This window comes from Apodemus sylvaticus, chromosome 5 (assembly GCF_947179515.1).
Source record: "Apodemus sylvaticus chromosome 5, mApoSyl1.1, whole genome shotgun sequence".
NCBI classification, from domain to species: domain Eukaryota; kingdom Metazoa; phylum Chordata; class Mammalia; order Rodentia; family Muridae; genus Apodemus; species Apodemus sylvaticus.
In genome coordinates, this window is record NC_067476.1 from 11902014 (window position 1) to 11922723 (window position 20710).

At 53.0% G+C, this 20710-nt stretch overlaps 1 protein-coding gene across 1 annotated transcript in view; it reads left to right on the forward strand.

Moving 5' to 3' along the window:
• Nucleotides 1-20710, forward strand: part of Niban2 (niban apoptosis regulator 2) — a 51589-nt gene that overhangs the window by 27403 nt on the left and 3476 nt on the right. The window contains exons 2-9 of the mRNA XM_052182217.1: nt 3724-3854; nt 8085-8213; nt 9519-9624; nt 10560-10727; nt 17811-17926; nt 18341-18445; nt 18548-18710; nt 19959-20146. Coding sequence (XP_052038177.1) covers nt 3724-3854; nt 8085-8213; nt 9519-9624; nt 10560-10727; nt 17811-17926; nt 18341-18445; nt 18548-18710; nt 19959-20146 — 1106 coding nt within the window. The remainder of the gene's footprint in view (nt 1-3723; nt 3855-8084; nt 8214-9518; nt 9625-10559; nt 10728-17810; nt 17927-18340; nt 18446-18547; nt 18711-19958; nt 20147-20710) is intronic.

The following is a 20710-nucleotide window of genomic DNA, read 5'->3' on the forward strand; positions in this document are numbered from 1 at the left end:
CATCTGTGGCATTGCACTAACCTACAGGTTCTGGGCCCAGGGTCCCTGAGATTGGCTGTCTCTCATCAGGTGGGGCCACAGCCTGCCTCTCCACTGCCCTCTGAGGTTCTGTGGGCAGTGGTCAGAGCCCACTCCATCTTAAGTGACCCTATCTTCTGTGACCTAGTGGGCCCTTCACCCTTTCTGGTCAGGGTAATCTGGGTGGCGAGCCTTGGCCTTGGAAACCCTACTTAGCCTCTGCCCCAAACCCATGAACTGGGGTGTCTCCAGGGGCCGGGAGGAGATTTGAAGCTGATGTGGAGAGAGGCCTGCCCTGGGCTCTAGGGGCCACCTGCAGGTACCCAGGTTGGATGCTGAGCCATGGGATCCCGACAGCCCCCTGGAGCTAGCTGCGCGCCACAGCGAGACAAAAGCTGGGTATGACGGCTGCTTGTGATCCCAGTACTCAGGAGGGCGAAGCAGATTGCTATGAATTTCAGGACAACCTGGGCTGTGTAGTGAGTTTCAGGCCAGCCTGGAGTATACAGTTCGACGCTGTCTCTAAAGGGTTGCTTCTAAGTAGCATTTACGGGGTTGGCAGTGTGAAGGGCCCCTAAGGAAAGGAGACTGCCCGGGCTTGGGTTATAGCCCAGTAGACAGGGAGGTGAGGCAGTTTCTAGACCCATGGTGCCTACTCACACGTTCTCCTGTGTGCCCAGGAGGTGCTTAAGCATCTCCCCATGGAGTGCTGCTGACCTTTGGGGTCTCCTTCTCCCCAGAGCCCCAAATTCTCACCCTCTGTGTTTCAGGGTGCTTCCTTAGTACCAATCAACACATGGTAGTTCTTTTCCAGCTGACTGGCACATCTCCAGAGTGTGCCTGCGGCCTTCCCTGCCAAGGCTCTTGCGTGACTCTGTCTACTTCTGTCATCCTCTACCAGCTTTTCCTGGGGTGGTGCCAACTCGCAGATTATCCCGCTTCCGGCCACTTGCCTGGCACTATCGTCCCCCCCCCCCCCAGACATTCTTATCTTTGCTCCGTAACCGTTTGGCCATTGGTGTACCCCCTAGGTCCCTTCCCTTAGTTAAGCTCCTACTGTGTGACCCAGTGAGGGGCAGCCAGCCCCTCCCACAGCCACCCTTGTGAAGTTTGTGATCTCAACATTAGCTGCTACCCCACCCCACCCCACCCCACCCCACCCCACCCCATCTCATCTGCTTCAGAACTGAAAACAGGCCGGGGTGGTGGCACACGCCTTTAATCCCAGCACTTGTGAGGCAGAGGCAGGTGGATTTCTGAGTTCGAGGCCAGCCTGGTCTGCAGAGTGAGTTCCAGGACAGCCAGGACTATACAGAGAAACCCTGTCTTGGGAAAAAAAACCTAAAAACAAAACAAAACAAAACAAGAACTGAAAACAGATATGTAGCTAGAGGGTACTGGAAGATCCAGCTTATCAGCTTGCAAAGAGCTTGCCTGGTTCGGGTCTCGTTCTCTATGGTTCCTGAGGTCAGAGGGGAGTGCTAGGCTTGCAGCTGTGCGTGGGGTCCTGGCTAACACTGTGCGTTTCCTCACATCATTTAATGGCGATGCGCCCCGCCCCATTGCTACTCCTTCCTCGGACCCTGTGGCTTCTCCTCCCCTCTCCTGGGCTGTGGTCGTCTGACTGGGTAACTTATGCTCGCCTCCGTGTGGACAGAGTGCCTCTCATCCCAGGCCTTGGGTGGTCCTGGCTACTCCAGCCTAGTCAGTGCCTCAGCCTAGGGAGCTGAGCTGAGCCGTAGCTCCTGCTGGCCCAGCTTCCATTCCTCAGGGGTCACAGGCCCTTCTGATGCTTCTAGAACCTTCTTTGATTGCACTCCCTTGTCCTAGACATTCTGGATGGGACTATGGGACATGACTGGATCTTCGCCTGTCTCATCTTTGCTCTTCCTGCTTCTCTTACAGGCCAGCTCTTTGGAGCACAGCTCTTCCCAGCCATGAGCCCAGTAACTGGCTAGACGACCCAGGTCCAAGGCTTTTTATTTTATGGCCCCGCTCCCTCCGCCCCTGCTTGCTCTACTGTCACTGTCTTCAGACACAGCAGAAGACGTCATCAGATGCCCATTATAGATGGTTGTGAGCCACCATGTAGTTGCTGGGAACTGAACTCAGGAATTGGTGCTCTTAACTGCTGAGCCACTCTCCAGTCCTTTTTGTTGCTGTATATAGCAGCTTCCTCCTGAGCTACGCCTGACATCCAGCACACAGATTTGCCATTATTGTGATAATACTCAGTTTGAGGGTGGGCGTCCCTGGCTTGGCCTGGGCCTCAGAGCTGTGTCTGAAGCCCTAAGCTGCCATGTTGGGTTGGGTAGGACGCTCCTTGCCTGCCGGGAGTCAAGGCCACTCCCCCTTTGGGGCAAGGAGTGGACCATTAAGCTTCCCGTCCTCCCCCCCCCACACACACACAGCGGTACCACTTCCCCAGCTCTCCAGAAGCTGTGCGCCCCTGGGGTTAGCAGCGTGTCAGCAGTAGCTCTGGGGTTGCTGGTCCCATGGTCTTCTTCCACCTCCCCCTTCCCTTGCCGTATTATCTCCAGAACAACCCCTCGTCTCTGAGGGACAGTTGTTCCTCAGGATTTTCACAAAACAGGCGCTCCAAATGCATTCCTTTCTCCCCCCAAATCAGAATGTGGCTGGATACGACCTCATTCCAGAAAAGCCTTGCATGGCAGGCTTTGGGGAATGGTGGGTGAGCTATCCCCAGAGCCCTTGTCCCTCTCTCCTTGTCACTGTGGTAGGCTTAGGGGTGCAGACCAGAGACTGAGTGTGGTAATGTCGGGGTGAGCCCTGGGTTCTCCCTGGCCCACCAGCTGGGCCCCAGGGTTACACCCCAGTTCCATCACCCACTCTCTGTGTGACTTTGTGCCAATGACAGAACTTCTGTGGGTCTCAGTTTCCTTCCCTATAAAGTGGTCATGACATGGGCCCTGCCTCACAGACCCGAGTTCTCTCAGTCTTAGGCCACCGACTCGAGGGACCTGTAGATGAGCAAGGGGTCCAGGTGAAGGACCAGGTCTCTGATAGAACTTGTGGTCCAAGGTTGTCGGCGATGGCGCGGTGGTCTGTCCTTGCATCTTGCCCTCTCAGTGTTCAGGGAAACTGAGGCCCAGGTTGATATTTTAGTCACTTTTTAGGACCAAGCAGCTCTTCTTCTGAGTCCCCTTAGTGCCTCAGTTTCCCTATCTGTAAACAGGGACATGCAGGCAGCATCAATCAGCCTGCTGCCTGCTGGGCCTGTTCTGGAGGCCACAGATCCACCCTTCTCTGTTCTGAAACCCGATAAGCAAACAGCTAGGGGAAACAAGCTGTTGGGTTGCTGGACTGGGGCTGTAGACCATTGTGGAATGTGTACCTACTATGGACAGTCCTCAGTGTTTGATCCCTGGGGGTGCCGCTGAGCCACCTCTCCAGCCCCCCCTTTTTTAAAAACAAAGACAATTCTTTTTTTTAAAGATTTATTTATTATTATATCTAAGTACGCTGTAGCTGTCTTCAGACACACCAGAAGAGGGCATCAGATCTCATTACAGATAGTTGTGAGCCACCATGTGGTTGCTGGGATCTGAACTCAGGACCTTTGGAAGAGCAGTCAGTGCTCTTAACCGCTGAGCCATCTCTCCAGCCCCGTGTGGACAGTTTTGCAGGACCGATTCCTCAGGTTTCCATGGCGAACTCACAGTTTCGTGTGTCCTTCCCTTTCAGAGAAAACTGAGAAGATCCTCAGAGAGTTCCTTCGGTTCTATGAGGACCAGTATGGCGTCTCCCTCTTCAACAGCATGCGCCATGAGATCGAGGGCACCGGGCCACCGCAGGCGCAGCTGCTCTGGCGCAAGGTGAGAGGCATAGAGAGGGTCCAGCCTGGGCTCTGCACCCCTTCTACCATGGGCCTTTGCTTTTTCTGGGCGTTAGTTTCCCTATGCTGTGGGTTTGGTTCTTAAGAGCCTTCATAGATTGAGGATAACCACCCCTCACTTGCTTCCTAGTCTCCACTGTGAGTGCCACCCCTCCCCTGCCAGTGCCACCCCTCCCCCACTGTCAGTGCCACCCCTCTTCTACTGCCAGTGCCACCTCTCTCCCACTGCCAGTGCAACCCTCCCCCACTGTCAGTGCAACCTCTTCTTCACAGCTGAATTCTGCAGTCTTGACAGCTCAGGCTACACACCTGTCAAGAGAAATATGACAAAACCCTGGTCCTGCTTCCTCCCCTCCAGAGTGGAAGTGACATGGTCCCTGTCTCCCAGAACCATCACAGTGTTCCAGGTCACATGCTCTATCCAGTCCCCTCCCCTCAGGACTGTGAGAGCAGATGTTCTCCCTGGCCTCATCATTTATTATCCTGTCATTAACATTAGGGTTGGGTTTGCTGAGGAAGCTATCTAGATTTACCCTGGGGTGTCAGTGTGGCCTGGAGTGGGGACCCTTGTGACAGGCCTGGAGGTGGCAGGGCTGGGGTGAGGTCAGGAAGGCCACAGTGGGATTGGCTGCTGAGTTACCCAACTTGAGGCAGAGGGTAGGTAAGTGGCTGGAATTCTACCCCGGAGCTCTCCGAAGGGAAGTTTTGCTGCTGACTGTGCTAACTGTGTCAGGGTCAGGTGCTAAGGCTACATGGTCTTTATAACTCTACAAACGCTCAAGGTGACAGCCAGCCACGGCTGTTCACCGGATAAGATGGGGGCTGGGAGGAGGACTGGGTGGGTCCAGACACCAGAGTCTCCACTGCTCTGGAGAAGGTTGCTTCAACAAGGCCCTGAGGGCTGGGGAGGACTTGACTGTGAGAAAGGATTGACAGAGAAGAGACTGACAGACGGAAGGAATCTGGATGTGCAAACTTAGCTCAGAGTTACTGGGCTGGGCTGGGGAGGCTGGCAGGTTCCTAAGCCCAGGATCCTAGGCCCAGGATCCTTTCTCCCCATCTGCAGCCTGCCCTGAGGAGAGAAAGGCCGATTTGTCTCCGCTCTGGTGTCATGACTGACTGTAGAGCAGAGGTGTTTGGATATGGCCTACTCTCAGGCCTGGCAGGTGTGCCCTGACACCTATAACAAAAGAAGGGAGGCTTGGATTCAGTCAGCCCAGAGGAGCAGGGCCTAAACTAATCTCCTGCCTAGAATGAAGGTCACAGGCAGGCCCTGTGTGGTGACACAGCCTATAATCCCAGTATTTGGGGAGCTGAGGAAGGAAAGGCCAGCCTGGGCTACAGAGTAAGTACCAGGCCAAGGTGGGCTATATCCTAGGACCCTCTCTCTCTCTCTTTTTTAAAAGATTTATTTATTTATTTATTTTTTATGTATGTGAGTACACTGTGGCTGTCTTCAGACACACCAGAAGAGGGTATCCGATCTTATTACAGATGGTTGTGAGCCACCATGTGGTTGCTGGGAATTGAACTCAGGACCTCTGGAAGAACAGTCAGTGGCCAGTGCTCTTAACCGCTGAGCCATCTCTCCAGCCTTAGGACCCTGTCTTAAAACAAGAACAAAACCAAACAAAACCAAACAGCGCAGGCAGTCCGGTTCCCAAGAGCCGGGGGCGAGTGCAAGCCAGTGCTGTGTTAGCATTTTCTCTGTTTGTCATGCTCACAGGACTGTGTGCTCATCCCGACAAACAGGCTGCATAGCCAGAGCAGTGGCCTGAAGTTGCTCACGGTCCCTGAAGGGACCTTGGTGTCTCATGAGACTGACCGCCACATGAAGTCATGGCACCGATAGAAGGGAAATAACATTAGTCACCGGAATTATCACAGTCATTTTCTAAAGAAGCAATCATAGCCTAGAAGTAATGAGAGCAAATGCATCTGGGTAAGGTGGCAGGCCTGTGATCCCTGCGCTCAGGAGTTCAAGGCCAGTCTGGGATAAACTCACCTCACACCCCAGCAAGCAAAGCAATCAATGGTTGTTTTGTGATGGACAGTTTCTCTCAGCTTCTTGTCTATTCCCTGCTCTGAGGGTCAACGAAGGCTGGGGCTGGGGAGTTGCTTCTCTGGTGCCTGTGAGGGGCGGCCAGGCTGGCCTTGATTTGTAGGGTCTGAAATATTTTGTATTTCCTGCAGGCCTTCTGCTCAAAACAGGACTCTGCCATTTGAAAAAAACTAATTTTCCCCTTTTGAGATTGGGTCTCACCGGGCAGTGGTGGCACACGCCTTTAATCCTAGCACTTGGGAGGCAGAGGCAGGCGGATTTCCGAGTTTGAGGCCAGCCTGGTCCAGCCTGGTGTGCAGATTGAGCTGGTGTGCAGATTGAGTTCCAGGACAGTCAGGGCTACACAGAGAAACCCTGTCTCAAAAAAAAACAAAAAACAAAAAACAAAAGAAAGAGTGAGAGTGAGAGTGAGAGAGAGAGAGAGAGAGAGAGAGAGAGAGAGAGAGAGAGAGTGTCTCATGTAGCACAGGCTAACCTCAAACTCCATTTGTAGTAGAGGATGATCTTGGCTTTTGGTCCCTCTGCCTCTACCTCCCTCCTGAATCTGGGATTACAGGCTTGCTTGTAATACCTCAGTTTACCTTTGAAGAAAAATCTTAAGAATAAAATCTAAGCCAGCAAAGCTGCCAGGCAGCCTTAGTGTGGTGGCTCCGGTTCTGGGCTGTGCTTGTGGAGGGGGTGCAGAGCCTGGCTTCATGGCTCAGGCATTGCCTCTGCAGTCACTGTAGGGCTGTCTCCAGTCCCAGGGCCTTCCCCAGCAGAGCCAGCGGGGCTGGGTCTTCCCAGGGTGTTAGGAAAACCCTGGCTGCTCTTTCTAGAAAAGACAGATTGGAGGGCCAGGTTTCAGAAGTCTAAATATAGACCACCAAGTGGGAGCCTCCTGACTTGGGCAGAACCCACGGTGGGGGAGGGGGCAGACCCATTTTTTTCCTGTAAATATTTTCTTCTTGAGAGGAAACTGGTCTTGGGTCCTATTGTTCGAGCACAATGGGCTCTCCTTCTGAGAGAGCAGCTTTCCCCGGAGGAGAGCAGCAGGGGGCAGCTAGGGAAAGGAGACAGGGAAGAACAGAGGAGGGGCAAGGTCCCCAGACTCGAGGCCTGAGGGCACAAAGTCACAACCCCCCTCCCCAAACGTACCGCTCTTCTCCGTTCTGTAACTGGTACCGCGTTTATCATAGAATAAACAGAACTTGCTCAGAACTGGAGATTTTCCTGGTTCTCATAGTCCATTGCGGCTTCGGTACCTCCCTTCCAAAAGCTTCCTTGATCTATGTAGCTTCAGCTTGGGCTCCCACCCTTGGTGTAAAGACTTCCCACCTCCAATGTCCAGAGCAGTCTGGAAGCTGGGAGTGTGTCTCCTGCACTTGGCAGATTACTGTTGAGGCCACTGTTTGCCGACCCTCTCGACAGAGGTAGTGCCTGCCTCGTGTCAGCTGCAGTCCCTAGTTTACAGGTGAGGGAACTAGCCTCTACCATCCCCCATGTCTTTGTGGGGTTTCATGGGACCGTCTGAGTGTGTCTGAAGCTCACAGGTCTCCTCTTTGCCTGCATGCTGGCCCAATATCTCTCCCTACCCAGACTCAGGGATGTCGGCTTGGCCAAGCTGGGAAGAAGCTCTGGATACAAGTTTAAGCCTTCACTGCGCTGAGGGGAAACTGAGGCCCAGATCTGGGCAGAGGCTTACCTAGGCATTAGGACCACCCGCTGGCCTGTAGGTGTGTCCTCCAGCTGGGTGAAAGCCTTGGGTAACAGTGGCAGGTACCTAGGGGAGGCAGCCTGCTCCCCAGTTCCCTCCCCAGGACCAGGAAAGGGTGGGAACCGCTAGGCTGGCATGGCTCTGAATGAATGCCCAGACTGGGTTCCACTCGTACCCTGTTTGAACCCTGAGTGAGCACCTCATTACCCTGAACCTCAGGCTTTCATCTGTGCAGTGGGTGCAGTGCAGCCTAGCTTCGGAGTCCTGACGAGGCTGGGGATTTGGTGGTGGCGGCGGCAGCGGCGGCGGCGGCGGCGGCGGTGGTGGTGGTGGTGTGTGTGTGTGTGTGTGTGAGCGCGCGCGCGAGCGCTGCATGAGGAGTTATATGACACAGGCACTGATGGCTGTGCTCCCACCTTGTTGGGGCCTCCCCTGTCCCCTCCTGCCCACAGGTGCCCCTGGATGAACGCATCATCTTCTCCGGGAACCTTTTCCAGTACCAGGAAGACAATAAGAAGTGGAGAAACCGCTTCAGCCTGGTGCCCCATAACTACGGGCTGGTGCTATATGAGAACAAAGTGGTGAGTCCGGGAGAGCCAGCCGCCCTCCACCACCCTCCTGCCGGCCGGCCGCCCTCCTCCAGGCTTACCTAGTACAAAATGTATTTTAACTTTTGAAAAAAATTTTTTTGTTTATTTCATGTACATTGGTGTCTTGCCTGCATGTATGTCTGTGTGAGGGCATCAGATCCTCTGGAACTGGAGTTACAGACAGGTGTGAGGTGCCGTGTGGGTGCTCTTAACCCCTGAGCCATCTCCCCAGCTCACTACCCTAGTTCTTACTCAGCGACCCCCATTCCACCGTCTGAGGCTCCAGACACCATGCCTGCCCCTTCCAGCCTACCACCGGCTAGCTAGCTCTTCGCGGACGTCCTTCTCCACTTCTCCATGTCTGCCTGGCCTCGGAGGCTCGCCCTCCCTCTCTGTCATTTTGCCCTGTGCCGAGGTGTCCACCTCTTAAGCCCCTCTTGAGATCATCCTGCTTTCTGGTCACTCCCAAGCCCCACCAAACCCCTGCGCCACGGCAGAGCCCGCCCTCTGCCTGCCTCAGTCTCCCTCCTGGCTCGCCTTCCCACCTCTCCCAGCCCTGGCTCCTGTCCTTGTCCTTCAGCTGTCAGGGCTGAGCAGCCTGGCCCTTTGTGCCATCTCCGGATGGGGTTCCTGAATACCTCCTTCCCAATTCTCCATGCCTGATGTGTCTGAGAAGAGATGGCGGCTGACTCTGCCTTGCCTTTGCTTTGGGCCCCTCCAGGAAGCCCCACCTGGTTAAATTACAGACTATTTCATCGGCCAAACAGTTCTCAGCACCGCCCTAAAGGCAGGCCTGTCTGGCCTGTTTCAGAGCAGATCTGGCTGCTAGTGGGCAGAGCTCTCCTCCCTTTGCATCACGGAAAGCACTGAGTCTCCTTTGAAGCACCGGGATGCTTAGAACCTAGACATGTGGGGCCAGTAGGTAGTCAGCAGAAGAGACCTTGGGTTCTGGGGACAGCCCTGGTTCATAGCCAACATCGACTTCCTGTCTATGTGAATTGGAGAGGAACCACCTCCTGTGAAACGAAGCATGCAGTGTCCCCAGCATAGAGTGTCCAATATGTAAGAGACAATGCAGACTCACCGGTCACAGAGGCGTTAGTGACAGCGACCACAGTAGCAGCTGCCCCAACAAAGCCTCTTACATGCTGAGGCATTGCACTGAACATTTTGTGTGGATGCTCCTCCTTACCTAGTGCCCCCCACCCCCAAACCCTCCTGGGGGGCCAGCTGCAAGTGAGGTGTGTGCTTGCCCACATTCTGAACCTTGAGGCCCCGTTTCCTTGCTCTCTTCAGGCCTATGAGCGACAAATCCCACCCCGGGCCGTCATCAACAGCGCGGGCTACAAAGTCCTCACCTCTCTGGACCAGTATCTGGAGCTCGTCGGCAATTCTCTGCCAGGTAGAGAACCAGTGGTCTCCAGCCATACCGTCCTACGTAGGCCTGAGTGAGGACTGGTCAGGGAAGGGGATTCCCTGAGCCCAGGAAGGGAGGCTCCAAAGGCCTGCAAGGTAGAATTGCCTCAGGCTGTGTATACATAGGGTCTGAACCTGGACTCCTGTGGGCCCGGGGAAAGATGGTGGTAATTCCGCAATGCGAATGCCAAAGGTTTCTTCCTGTTCTTCTCAGCCTACGAGGCTTCCAGAGTCTTACACAGTCCCTAGCCTGGGACTTGGGATTGAGGTTTATGTAGCAGGAGATGCTGGGTCAGAGACCGACTTCCTGGATCCCAGGACTGATTCTCAGTCCTCTTAAGCCCCTCCCACTCCCCACGTCAGGTTCCTCAGCATCCGCTGGACACTGGCGCTGAGAGGGCCCGAGGGCCTCGGGTGTGCTGTGTGAGCAGCTGGTCTATCCCAGCCACCCAGAGCTGGGCCACGCACAACTGTGACTGTCATATTACTGCCCCCAGCAGTGAGCCCAGGGCCTATTACCTTGCTGGATCTAAAATACCAACAGGAGCCAAAGAGATAGAGAAAAATTCCTTTGTATTTATTTTGTTGGCCCACACTCCTCCCTCCCTTCCCTGGATATTTAAGCCACCAGCTTGGCCTCTGCTGTTGAAATTTGAAGAGAAACTCAAGAATGTAATGAACTAGCAGCCTGACCCTGTCAGTATCTTAACACGTAAGCAAGGTGGATGTAACCTACTTCCTGTTATAGGAAGAGAATCCACCCCGATGTTAGGTTTCTCAGTTACTGTGGCTGCGCCATGGGGTCAAATGAAGGCCAGCTGCTTCCTTGTTGATTCCGATGTCCCCAGGAAAGGGCGCCCTTCTTTCTCTAGGCCTGAGCCTCGACCTCAGCGGCAGCAGTTCACATCTATGTCTCCACAGGGACCACATCGAAATCAGGCTCCACCCCCATCCTTAAGTGCCCAACGCAGTTCCCTCTCATCCTGTGGCATCCTTATGCCCGGCACTATTACTTCTGCATGATGACAGAAGCGGAACAGGACAAGTGGCAAGCGGTGCTTCAGGATTGTGTCCGACACTGCAACAACGGTGAGACGCCAGCAGGCGGCAGTACTTACAGATGTGCTGGATGGCGACACCTAGTGGTAGTGTATGGAATGGCTAGCCTGCTCTAGGATCTTCTGCACTCATTTCCCTACTGAGGTTGTAAGAAACATTTGATTATCACTCTTAATCTTCCTCGATGAATTCTTTTGTGTTGCCAAGGAAACATTACAAAACTGTTCTCAGAAAGCTGTGGCTGTTGATCCCATGGGACCCCCCCATCCCAAAGTAATTTTGATTTCGCAACTTGTTTGTTTGTTTGTTGTTTGTTTTTGAGACAGGATTTCTTTCTATATCCTTGGCTAGAACTCATTCTTAGACCAGGCTGGCCTTGAAAGCAAGGAGATCAATCTGCCTCCTGAATGCTCAGATTAAAGGTGTCCAAATTTTCTAGCAATTGATGTTAGGAGACTATAGTTGGTACTGTTGTTGCTGTAACAGAAATACCCCCCAAAAGCAACAAAGTAAAAGGAGGTTTATTTTGTCTTTCCTTTTAGGGTAGGTGTTGTTCTTTATGGCGGGGAGGGAGAGGAGGCACAGGGGAGGGAGAGGAGGCACGAGACTGTCTCATGCCGCATTCATAGTCGGAAAGCAGAGAGGACGGAGGTTGCTGTCTGCTCCCTTCTCCTTGTTATTCAGTCTGGAAGCCCAGCCCAGGGGCCGCCACCCAGATTTAGGGTGACTCTTCCGCCTCAGCTAGCCTACTCTAGAAACTTCCTCTCAGATATGCCCAGAGGTTTGTTTCTACAGTGATTCTAAACCTTGTCACACTGACAACTGAGGTTAACTTGCACAGAGACTGACTTCCCTCTTGGGTTCTAAGTAAAACGGTGATAAGTGTCCCTTGTGTATTTGAGGGCACTGTGCTACAAGTCTGATTGTGATTAGTCAAGATTTTTCTTTTTAATTGCTGGGTATAATGGTTTCTGGAGGATCTCTGTGAATTCCAGGGCTAGCCTAGGCTATGTAGTGTTTCTAGGATAGCCTGGGCTACCCTAGGATCCTGTCACATTACACACCAAAATATTTCTTTTGATGTAGTTTCCTTCTTTGCACATGGTAATCTAGAAAGGTTCCTCTCTCCTTCCCTCATTTGTAAATGTTTGCTCTGACCCTTTGGCTCCCTCGTGTTCCGCTAACATTTATGGCCTCTATTCTGAGCTTATGAAAGGGAAGCGAGGCATGCACCCCGCCCACAGCCAGCCAGCTGTGTGATGGACAGGCAGATGGGGCACAGATGAGCTACCAGGATGGCGGTCTCTGTGCTGGGCACTGGGGGACGTTGGCTGAGGTGCTGCCCTGCATGGAGGGAGGAGGTGATGAGGTAGGCTCCATTGTGGAAGCGATGGATAGGCACAGGTGGGGCAAGTGCTCCCCGTAAGAGGCTGTGGCCCCCATAAAGCGTGGCTGGGAATGGGGACAATACTATGTGTGTGTGTGTGAGTGTGTGTGAGAGAGAGAGAGAGACAGACAGACAGACAGACAGACAGAGACAGATGAAGTGAGGCTGGAGGAGGCCCCTCAGGCCAGGTCTAGAAGGGCCTTATAGAGTTCTGAGGAATTACAAAAGTTTAGGATTGTCCCCCGATGTGAGGTAGTGAAGGTCTTTCTGCCCCTGAAGAAGGACTAGCCCTGCCCTGCTGATGTGGTTCCAGAGGCAGAGGGAGGCCTGGGGCAGCTTCACCTCGCTCTCAGGCACAGCTCTACCTGGTAGTGAGGGAACCGTGGGCGCCTGGGCTGAACCCAGCTCACCCCACCTCTCTAGAGAGGCCTCCGCCCTCTGGCATCCGTGGCTGGGAGGCAACCAGCTCTCCAGCCAGGCCAAGCCCTGCCACCTGGGCTGGGCCCTGCCCTGCTGCCCACAAAGAGCTCCTGTTCCCAGGTCCCTGGGGCTGTGGCTCTAACTCAGGATCTGGCTGCCTGGCCTGGGACACCTTCCTTCCTTGCTGGCCATCATGAGTCCTCTGCAGGTTCCCAGGGCTGCTGGCTTACCTGCTATGGCAGAGTAGGGGACCCTAGGTCATGTAGGGGAAGGGTGAGGGCAGGACTGAGTAAGGAGGAGACACCGTTCAGTTCCCTGGGATATATTACAGGAGGGACTGGGAAATGCGTGTGGGGAAGGATGAGCTGGCTCAGGGCTGTGAGCCTCCAGTCTGGCATGCAGCGAGCTGGAAGGTTCTGTGTGTTGTGAGCTGGAGAGGACACACAAAAGACTGTGACAGAAAGCCCCACCCCGAGGCCAGCTCTCTTACCCCCTGCAGGAACTGACAAGGCCGGTTCCAGGCATGGCCCTTCCCTCCATCCCAGGACTGTGAGAAAGTTCTCTGTTTCCTCCCCTGTTGAGGCCTGGAATTCGTGGAGCCTGGAATTGCTCATTCCTGGCCCTGCCAGGAAGTGGGGGTGGATGGGTCGGGGAAGGAGGCCAGGCTGGGTGGCTGCCAGCCTGCCTAGGGCCCCCTTCACCCTGCATTCCTGGAGCAGAGGGGGTGTCAGGAGGCAGCTGGGGCACTTGCGTCTGTTCTAGGCCTGGTGTCCATGTCCTGCTCCGTCCTTGGCTCTGCCTAGATAAGGAGGTCCCGGGTTCTGGCCCAGCTTAACTATCCCCCAGCCGTGTGCTCTCAGGTCAGTGGCTTTGCCCATCCTAACCTTGATTTGAGACAGAGTCTTTTTATTTAAAGATTTGTTTATTTTATGTCTGAATACACTGTTGTTGTCCTCAGACACACCAGAAGAGGGCATCAGACCCCATTATAGATGGTTGTGGTTACTGAGAATTGAACTCAGTACCTTTGGAAGAGCAGTCAGTGCTCCAAACCCCTGAGCCGTCTCTCCAGCACAGAGTCTTGATATTTGTGACAGTCTTGATACTTAACCTGGGCTGGCCTTGAACTTGCTGTGTTCCTCCTGCCTTGACACTCCCCCTCCCCCCAGTGTTGGCATGATGCACATCACCAGCAGACACACTGCACACACGCCTGGAACCTCAGTTTCTTTGAAGCTAAGGCTAGCCCCCACCCCACGCCATGCCCCTCCTTTGAGGATGGAATAGGCAAGTGAAGTTTCAGCCCGGGCCTGGGTGGCTTACACGACAGAAATGTGCGTTTCTTCTAGTTCAGGAGATTGGAGAGGAGCAGGCCGGCGTCTGAGCAGCCTCGTTCCTCTGCTGAACTCGTGGTTTTTTTTTTTTTTTTCTGACACAAAGTCTTGCCCAGGGTGGCCTCAAACTTCTAGGCGCAGAGTGATCTTTCTGCCTCAGATCTCTGTCAACTCAACGCCAAGACTGCACAGTGGGTCTGCTTCCAGTGAGCCATCCGTCCCCTTCTTTCTGGAGAGGCGTGATGGCTCAGACTAGAGCAGCACAGTGAGTCCCAGGCCTCTCTGGGCCAAGGCGTCTCACAAACAAGCGAGCACAGGGCAGACTCGGTGAATAAAATATTTCTTGTCCGAGCCTGAGGACTTGAGTTTGGACCCTAACACCCAGGTCAAAGTCTGACAGGGCCTCACTGGCCAACCAGCCGAGCTGAAATGAATTCCAGGTTCAGCGAGAGACTCTGTCTCAAAACATAAGGTGGAAGGGCTCGGACAGCTCTGTGGTTAAGAACTGGCTGCCTTCCGGAGGGCCTGGGTTCGATTCCCAGCACGTGTGGCTCATATCCAGTTCCCTTCTGGACTCCTCAAGCACCTCGTACCTAGACATATATGCAGGCAAAATACTCATACATATAAAATTAAATTAAATAAAGAAGATGGATCGGTAGAAGACACTTCACATTGACCTTTGGCCTCAACATGGAAGCATAAACATGCACTCACATACACACATATACAACACACACACACACACATATGCATACAGATACACACATATACACACATGTACTCACATACACACATATACATACACACATACACAGACACATATGCATATAGATACACACATATACACACATGCATATACACACATGTACTCACATACACACATATATACACACACACAACACACACATATGCATACAAATACACACATATACACACATGCATATACACACATGCACTCACATACACATATATACATACACACATGCACTCACAATCACACATATACATACACACACACAACACACACATATGCATACAGATACATATACACACATGCATATACACACATGCCTATATACACATGCACTCACATACACACATATACATACACACACAGACACATACACACATATACATACAGATACACACATATACACACATGCACTCACATACACACATATACATACACACATGCACTCACATACACACATATACATACAGATACACACATACACACATGCAGATACACACACATGCACTCACATACATATACATACACACATACACAAACAGACATATACATACAGATACACACATATACACATACATATACACACATGCACTCACATAGACACATATACATACACACATGCACTCACATACACGCATATACATGCATATACACACATGGACTCACACACATATCCATATACATATGAACTCACACACATATACATGCAGATACACACATATACGCACATGGACTCACATACACACATATACATGCAGATACACACATATACACACATGGACTCACACACATATACATATGAACTCACACACATATACATGCAGATACACACATATACACACATGGACTCACATACACACATATACATACACACATGAACTCAAATACACACATATACATGCAGATACACACATATACACACATACATACATATACACACATGCACTCACATACACAATATGCACACACATACATATACATACATGCGTACACATACCTACATGTACACACGCACACCACACATACATACACTAAAAATAAATAAATTTGAAGCTGGGCAGTGGGTAAGCATGCTTTTAATCTCAGCTCTCCAGAGGCAGAGGCAGAGGCAGAGGCAGAGGCAGAGGCAGAAACAGGTGGATCTCTGAGTTTGAGGCCAGCCTGGTCTACAGAGGGAGTTCCAGGACAGCTAAGGCTACACAGAGAAACCCTGTCTTGAAAAACAAAACCAAAAACCCAAAACAAAATAAAATAAAATAAAATAAAAATGTCCTTTTTTTATGAAGATACCAGTTCAAGTAGATGTGAGCCTGACATCTTGGTTGAGCTTTGCTCTTAGGAAAGATGAGTTGTTCTAAATACTGCTCTGTACTGGGGTAGGTTGCCAGGCGAACACAGCAGACACCAGGCAGGTAGCAGGTTGTGCAGAATGGGGAAAGTCCTTGGTTGGGAGCCTTCCTGCTGTTGCCACGCCCATCGCGCCACCCACTGCGCCGCCCACCACACCACTTTCCCTTGCTAGGATGTCCTCGATCTGCGCGAGATTGCTTGCTTGTTTCGTTGCATCTTCCTTGCTACTCGCGAAGGATGGAAATTCCTAGCCCTGGGAGAGGCTACAATTTATATATTGCTGGGTTTCCCAGACAGAACTCAGACTCCAGGAGAGTGTGTCTTTCTGAGAGTCTGTCCCGGTCTTCCTTCCTCTCAGGCCCACACTGGCCGCCCTGACTTGGGTACTGCTTCTGCTGACACCCCTCTACTCTGCCCCCTGCCCAGCCCTGTGGGTCCCGAAATTCAGGGATGGGTGCTGGCTCTGAGTCTCTGGGTCCCGTGGTAGAATGTCCTCTGGCTCTGACAGGCAGTGATTCCTGTGGGCGGCTGGCTGTGGGGAAAGGAGGGGCTCTTTTCTGTGGAGTGACTCAGCCCGTTGTCACTACCGTGGGCGCTGCGGCTTTGATGAGTAAACTACAGTTTCCCCTTCTTGGGTTCCGGGGACTCCGTGGTCAGAGGCACGTGGCTAGGGTAGCGCATTAGCCATGCTCTCTCCCTACTCGGACTTGGCCACTTCCTGCCTCTTGTTCCTCTTGTTTTCCTAGCTAGGTCCCCATCTTGTTTCTTAACTCTCCTGCCCTGTGACCCGGGCCCCCATCACCACCAGTAGCAATAGCAGTGCAGAAAAAGTACTTTCCCCACGTGTTAGCCATGATCTCACGCTCCCGATTTACTCTCGAATCCTTCTTTCCCAGCCCAGGAACTGAACTCAGGACCTGTGTATCTTAGACGCACACAGCCTTTGGGCTGCAGCCCAGCCCTTTAGTCAGTGAAGTTCTAGTGTGTATACCTATAAGGTACACAACAAGCTACCCCGGGGCCCAGGGTGCTGTGAGAAATGGCTCTTTAGCTCCTGCTAGGAAGTGTCCATGAGGGGCTGGGCATGTGGCTCAGGGGTAACGTACTTACCTGACATGCTCAGGGCCCTGGGTCCCATCTCCGGTACCTCAAAAATCCAAAGCCATACGAAGTGTCATTCAAGGGGTTCTGGTGCCACCCTTCTGGACTTCCTGTGGCTCACTGCCCATGGCAGCTCAGAGAGGCCCCTAGAGCATGTTGGGGGCCAGGATAGGGCCATTGCTCCCATAAGAGGAAACCGAGGCTCTTTTGGGGTTCGGTGATATAAAGCAAGGCCCAGAAAGCAGTGCTTGGATCAGGTTCAGCCCCTGGCCTACTTTTGCAGCAAGGTGTATTGACAAAGAAGAGCTCTGGTGTTTGCAAGCTGGGATGCTAGGTCTGGCATTGGGGACAGAGGTGGTCTGGTTGTGCAGCTGGAAATATTTACTGTCTCTCATGCCATGGGAGGGTCACAGGACACTAATGCAGCCATATGTGGGGAGCAGGGTTAGAATGTGGGTCTCAGGTGTCCTGGAGCTGGGTCATGCAGTGTCTAGGGCCGGGTGACTTTTCTCAGTCCTTGCTTGGCTGTTCCTTACTCTCAGTTGTTTTTCAGTGGGGTGGGTTAATGGCTGTGCTGGGGCAGGTGGTGGTATCTTGGAGGATGTAGGTGATTCAGAGGGATGGCAGGGGTTGCCATGGTACTGCGGGGGGGGGGGGACCACAGCCTTTTCCTGCTGTGTGTGTTCTGACTGGATTGCCTTGGTGGACGACAGCCCTTTGCTGACCCCTTTCTCTGCTCCCTCTCTCCCTCCTTCTATCCTGGGCAGGGATCCCAGAGAACTCAAAGGTGGAGGGCCCTGCGTTCACAGATGCCATCCGTATGTACCGCCAGTCGAAGGAACAGTACGGCACCTGGGAAATGCTGTGTGGGAATGAGGTGCAGGTGAGGTCAGAGGGCTGCTTGCAGGGTCCTCAGGAGTCACCCCGGGGCCTTGTGGGTAAGGCTGTATCAGAAGTGGGGGGTCTAGGGTACAACATCTAGTTTTGGGACCAGATGGCAAGAGTGGATTTGGGTAAATGAACCCCTATTAATCTGCCCACTCATGTCCCTGGGTCCTGGAGGGCAGGGCAGCTCTGAGCAAGATGGCCACAGCACCCTTCCTCAGGAGCTTTGCCTCACAGGAGACACCGACACCACAGGCAGATAAGTCTGACACCTGCAGGTGTGCTTGGGAGCTACCTCCACAGAGCTGTGAGGAGGCCCAGAGCAGGGTCCGAGAGTGGCTGAGGAGATTCAGAGAAGCAAGCCAGATGGATAGGCGCTAAGCCTGCCCCTTCTCCTGTCTCTTTGTTGTAGATCCTAAGCAACCTGGTGATGGAGGAGCTGGGCCCAGCGCTGAAGGCAGAGCTTGGCCCACGGCTGAAGGGAAAACCTCAGGAGAGGCAGCGACAGTGGATCCAGGTGTGTGGGCCTGGGACCCCTTGGCAGGGACGAGGGTGTTGGCAGGGAAGAGCTGACACGCGGTCCTCAGCCCTGGCACTGAGACCTCCATTGTACCCGTAGATCTCGGACGCTGTGTACCGCCTGGTATTTGAACAGGCCAAGGTGCACTTTGAGGAGGTGCTGTGTAAGCTGCAGTTGGCCCGGCCAGCCATGGAGGCGGTGATTCGCACCGACATGGACCAGATCATCACGTCCAAGGAGCACCTGGCCAGCAAGATCCGAGGTGGGTGGGTCCGAAGCCACCGGCAGATGCTTGCAGGGCCCTCCAGGGTCAGGCCAGCTTCTCCACCGTGTGATCCATCACTTGCCTGTTATTCTGCTGAAAAATCAGACTCAAATCCACGTCCCCTCGACTCCTGCAAATTCTTCCCCAAGTTTTATCTCTGCAAATCCAGATTTGATTCTGACTGTGCTGGGATCGAACCTAGAGCTTCACCCACGCTCATCCGCACTTAATGAGCACTCTGTCTGCTAGCTGCAGCTCTAGTCTCTTTTACTGTTGGAGAGAAAGTCTTACACCTTACTCAGGCTAGACTTGAATTTGTGATCCTCCTGCCTCAGCCTCCCAAGTTCCCAAGATGACAAGCTTTTGATGCCAGGCTCAGATTTTGAATGTGGAGTTTTTGTCTTTGAGGTTCAAACCTCTCTCAGGTCTGATGACATGTCACCCTGGTGGACTGTCATGTCACCTTGGGAATGCCTAGCTTCTCCAGGTGGCATATGTGCCTTTCTTTGACTCTGTGCCAGCAGGTAGTGGCTTCCTGAGGGTGATCGTGGGCCAACCACATTTACTGGGAGTTTAGTGGGATAGTCAGAGTTGACGTTTATTGTGTGTAATAAGTGTTATCTGGGCAGAAGCCGGGTAGACTTCAGAACACCCTCTGGTAAAAATGCTGGGGTTGGGATGTTCTGAAGAACTGGCTGGGAAGAGCCAGGGCACCCCGCTCCAGGGCAGGGTCCTTTACTGAGGCACCTATGTTACATCTTTTCCTTTCTTCCTTTCCTCTCTCCCTCTCTCACCAGGCCAACCTCACACTTACAGCTCTAGAGATGTAGCAGAGCCTTACACTTTTTTTTTCAAGACAGGGTTTCTCTGTGTAGCCCTGGCTGTCCAGGAACTCACTCTGTAGACCAGGCTGGCCTTGAACTCAAAAATCTGCCTGCCTGTGCCTCCCAAGTTGCTAGGATTAAGGGCATGTGCCACCACTGCCCGGAGGGTGGGGGGTGGGGGAGGGCTTAAACTTCTAATTCTCCTGCCTCGGAGTGCTAGGATGGCAGATATACTTCTGCTTTGATTTGTTTTCTTTATTGATTCCTCTCTGAGGTCAGTGAGCTAGTTTGTGTCACCAGCACCTGTAATGACAGCTTCTCTGGCATCCAGGATGGGATATCCGTGGGCTGGGATGATGGGACGGGGTGGATTGGGTCTCAGGTACCGCCCACCAGCAAAATCCTCTCCCTCCCCGGACAGCCTTCATCTTGCCCAAGGCGGAGGTGTGCGTGAGGAACCACGTCCAGCCCTACATCCCATCCATCCTGGAGGCTCTGATGGTGCCCACCAGCCAGGGCTTCACCGAGGTGCGGGATGTCTTCTTCAAAGAGGTCACAGACATGAATCTGAATGTGATCAACGAGGGTGGAATTGACAAGCTGGGCGAGGTGAGACCTGGGCTGGGGTCTGGTGTCCCCCAGAGCATCTGCTGTGTGTCTCAGGGTGAGCTGCCCTCCCTCAGCATCTACAGAGACCAGAGGCGGAAGCCAGCCACAGGGCAAAGCTCTCCAGCCCAGCAGGGGCCTGGCACCTAGAAGGAAGAGTGGCTATTTTCACCCTGTACCATTAGTCTTTCTGGAGCAAGATGGTTGCTAAAGTTGGAATGGTTTACACAGAGAGGGAATGGAGGAAGGAGGCGGGGAGGGCAGGCTTCAGGTGTGGTCCGCATCGTGTACAAGCCACACACCCCACACAGTGTGTCTGTTGACCCAGCTCTCCCGGGGTATGTCTTTCTGTAGTCCCTCATTGGCTGCCTGTGTCTGAACTTTAGCCTCCTCCTTCAGACTTCACGTTTGGGAGTCCAAAGCAATAATAATAATTAGCATTTGAGAACACTGAAGGACCTTAAAAATCCCAAAGAGATGTCTATTGACTTGGGGCCTAAAGGCAATGATGCCCAGAATGAGGCAGTCTTCACAAGGTCACTAGCACCCAGAGGGGATGAGAACTGT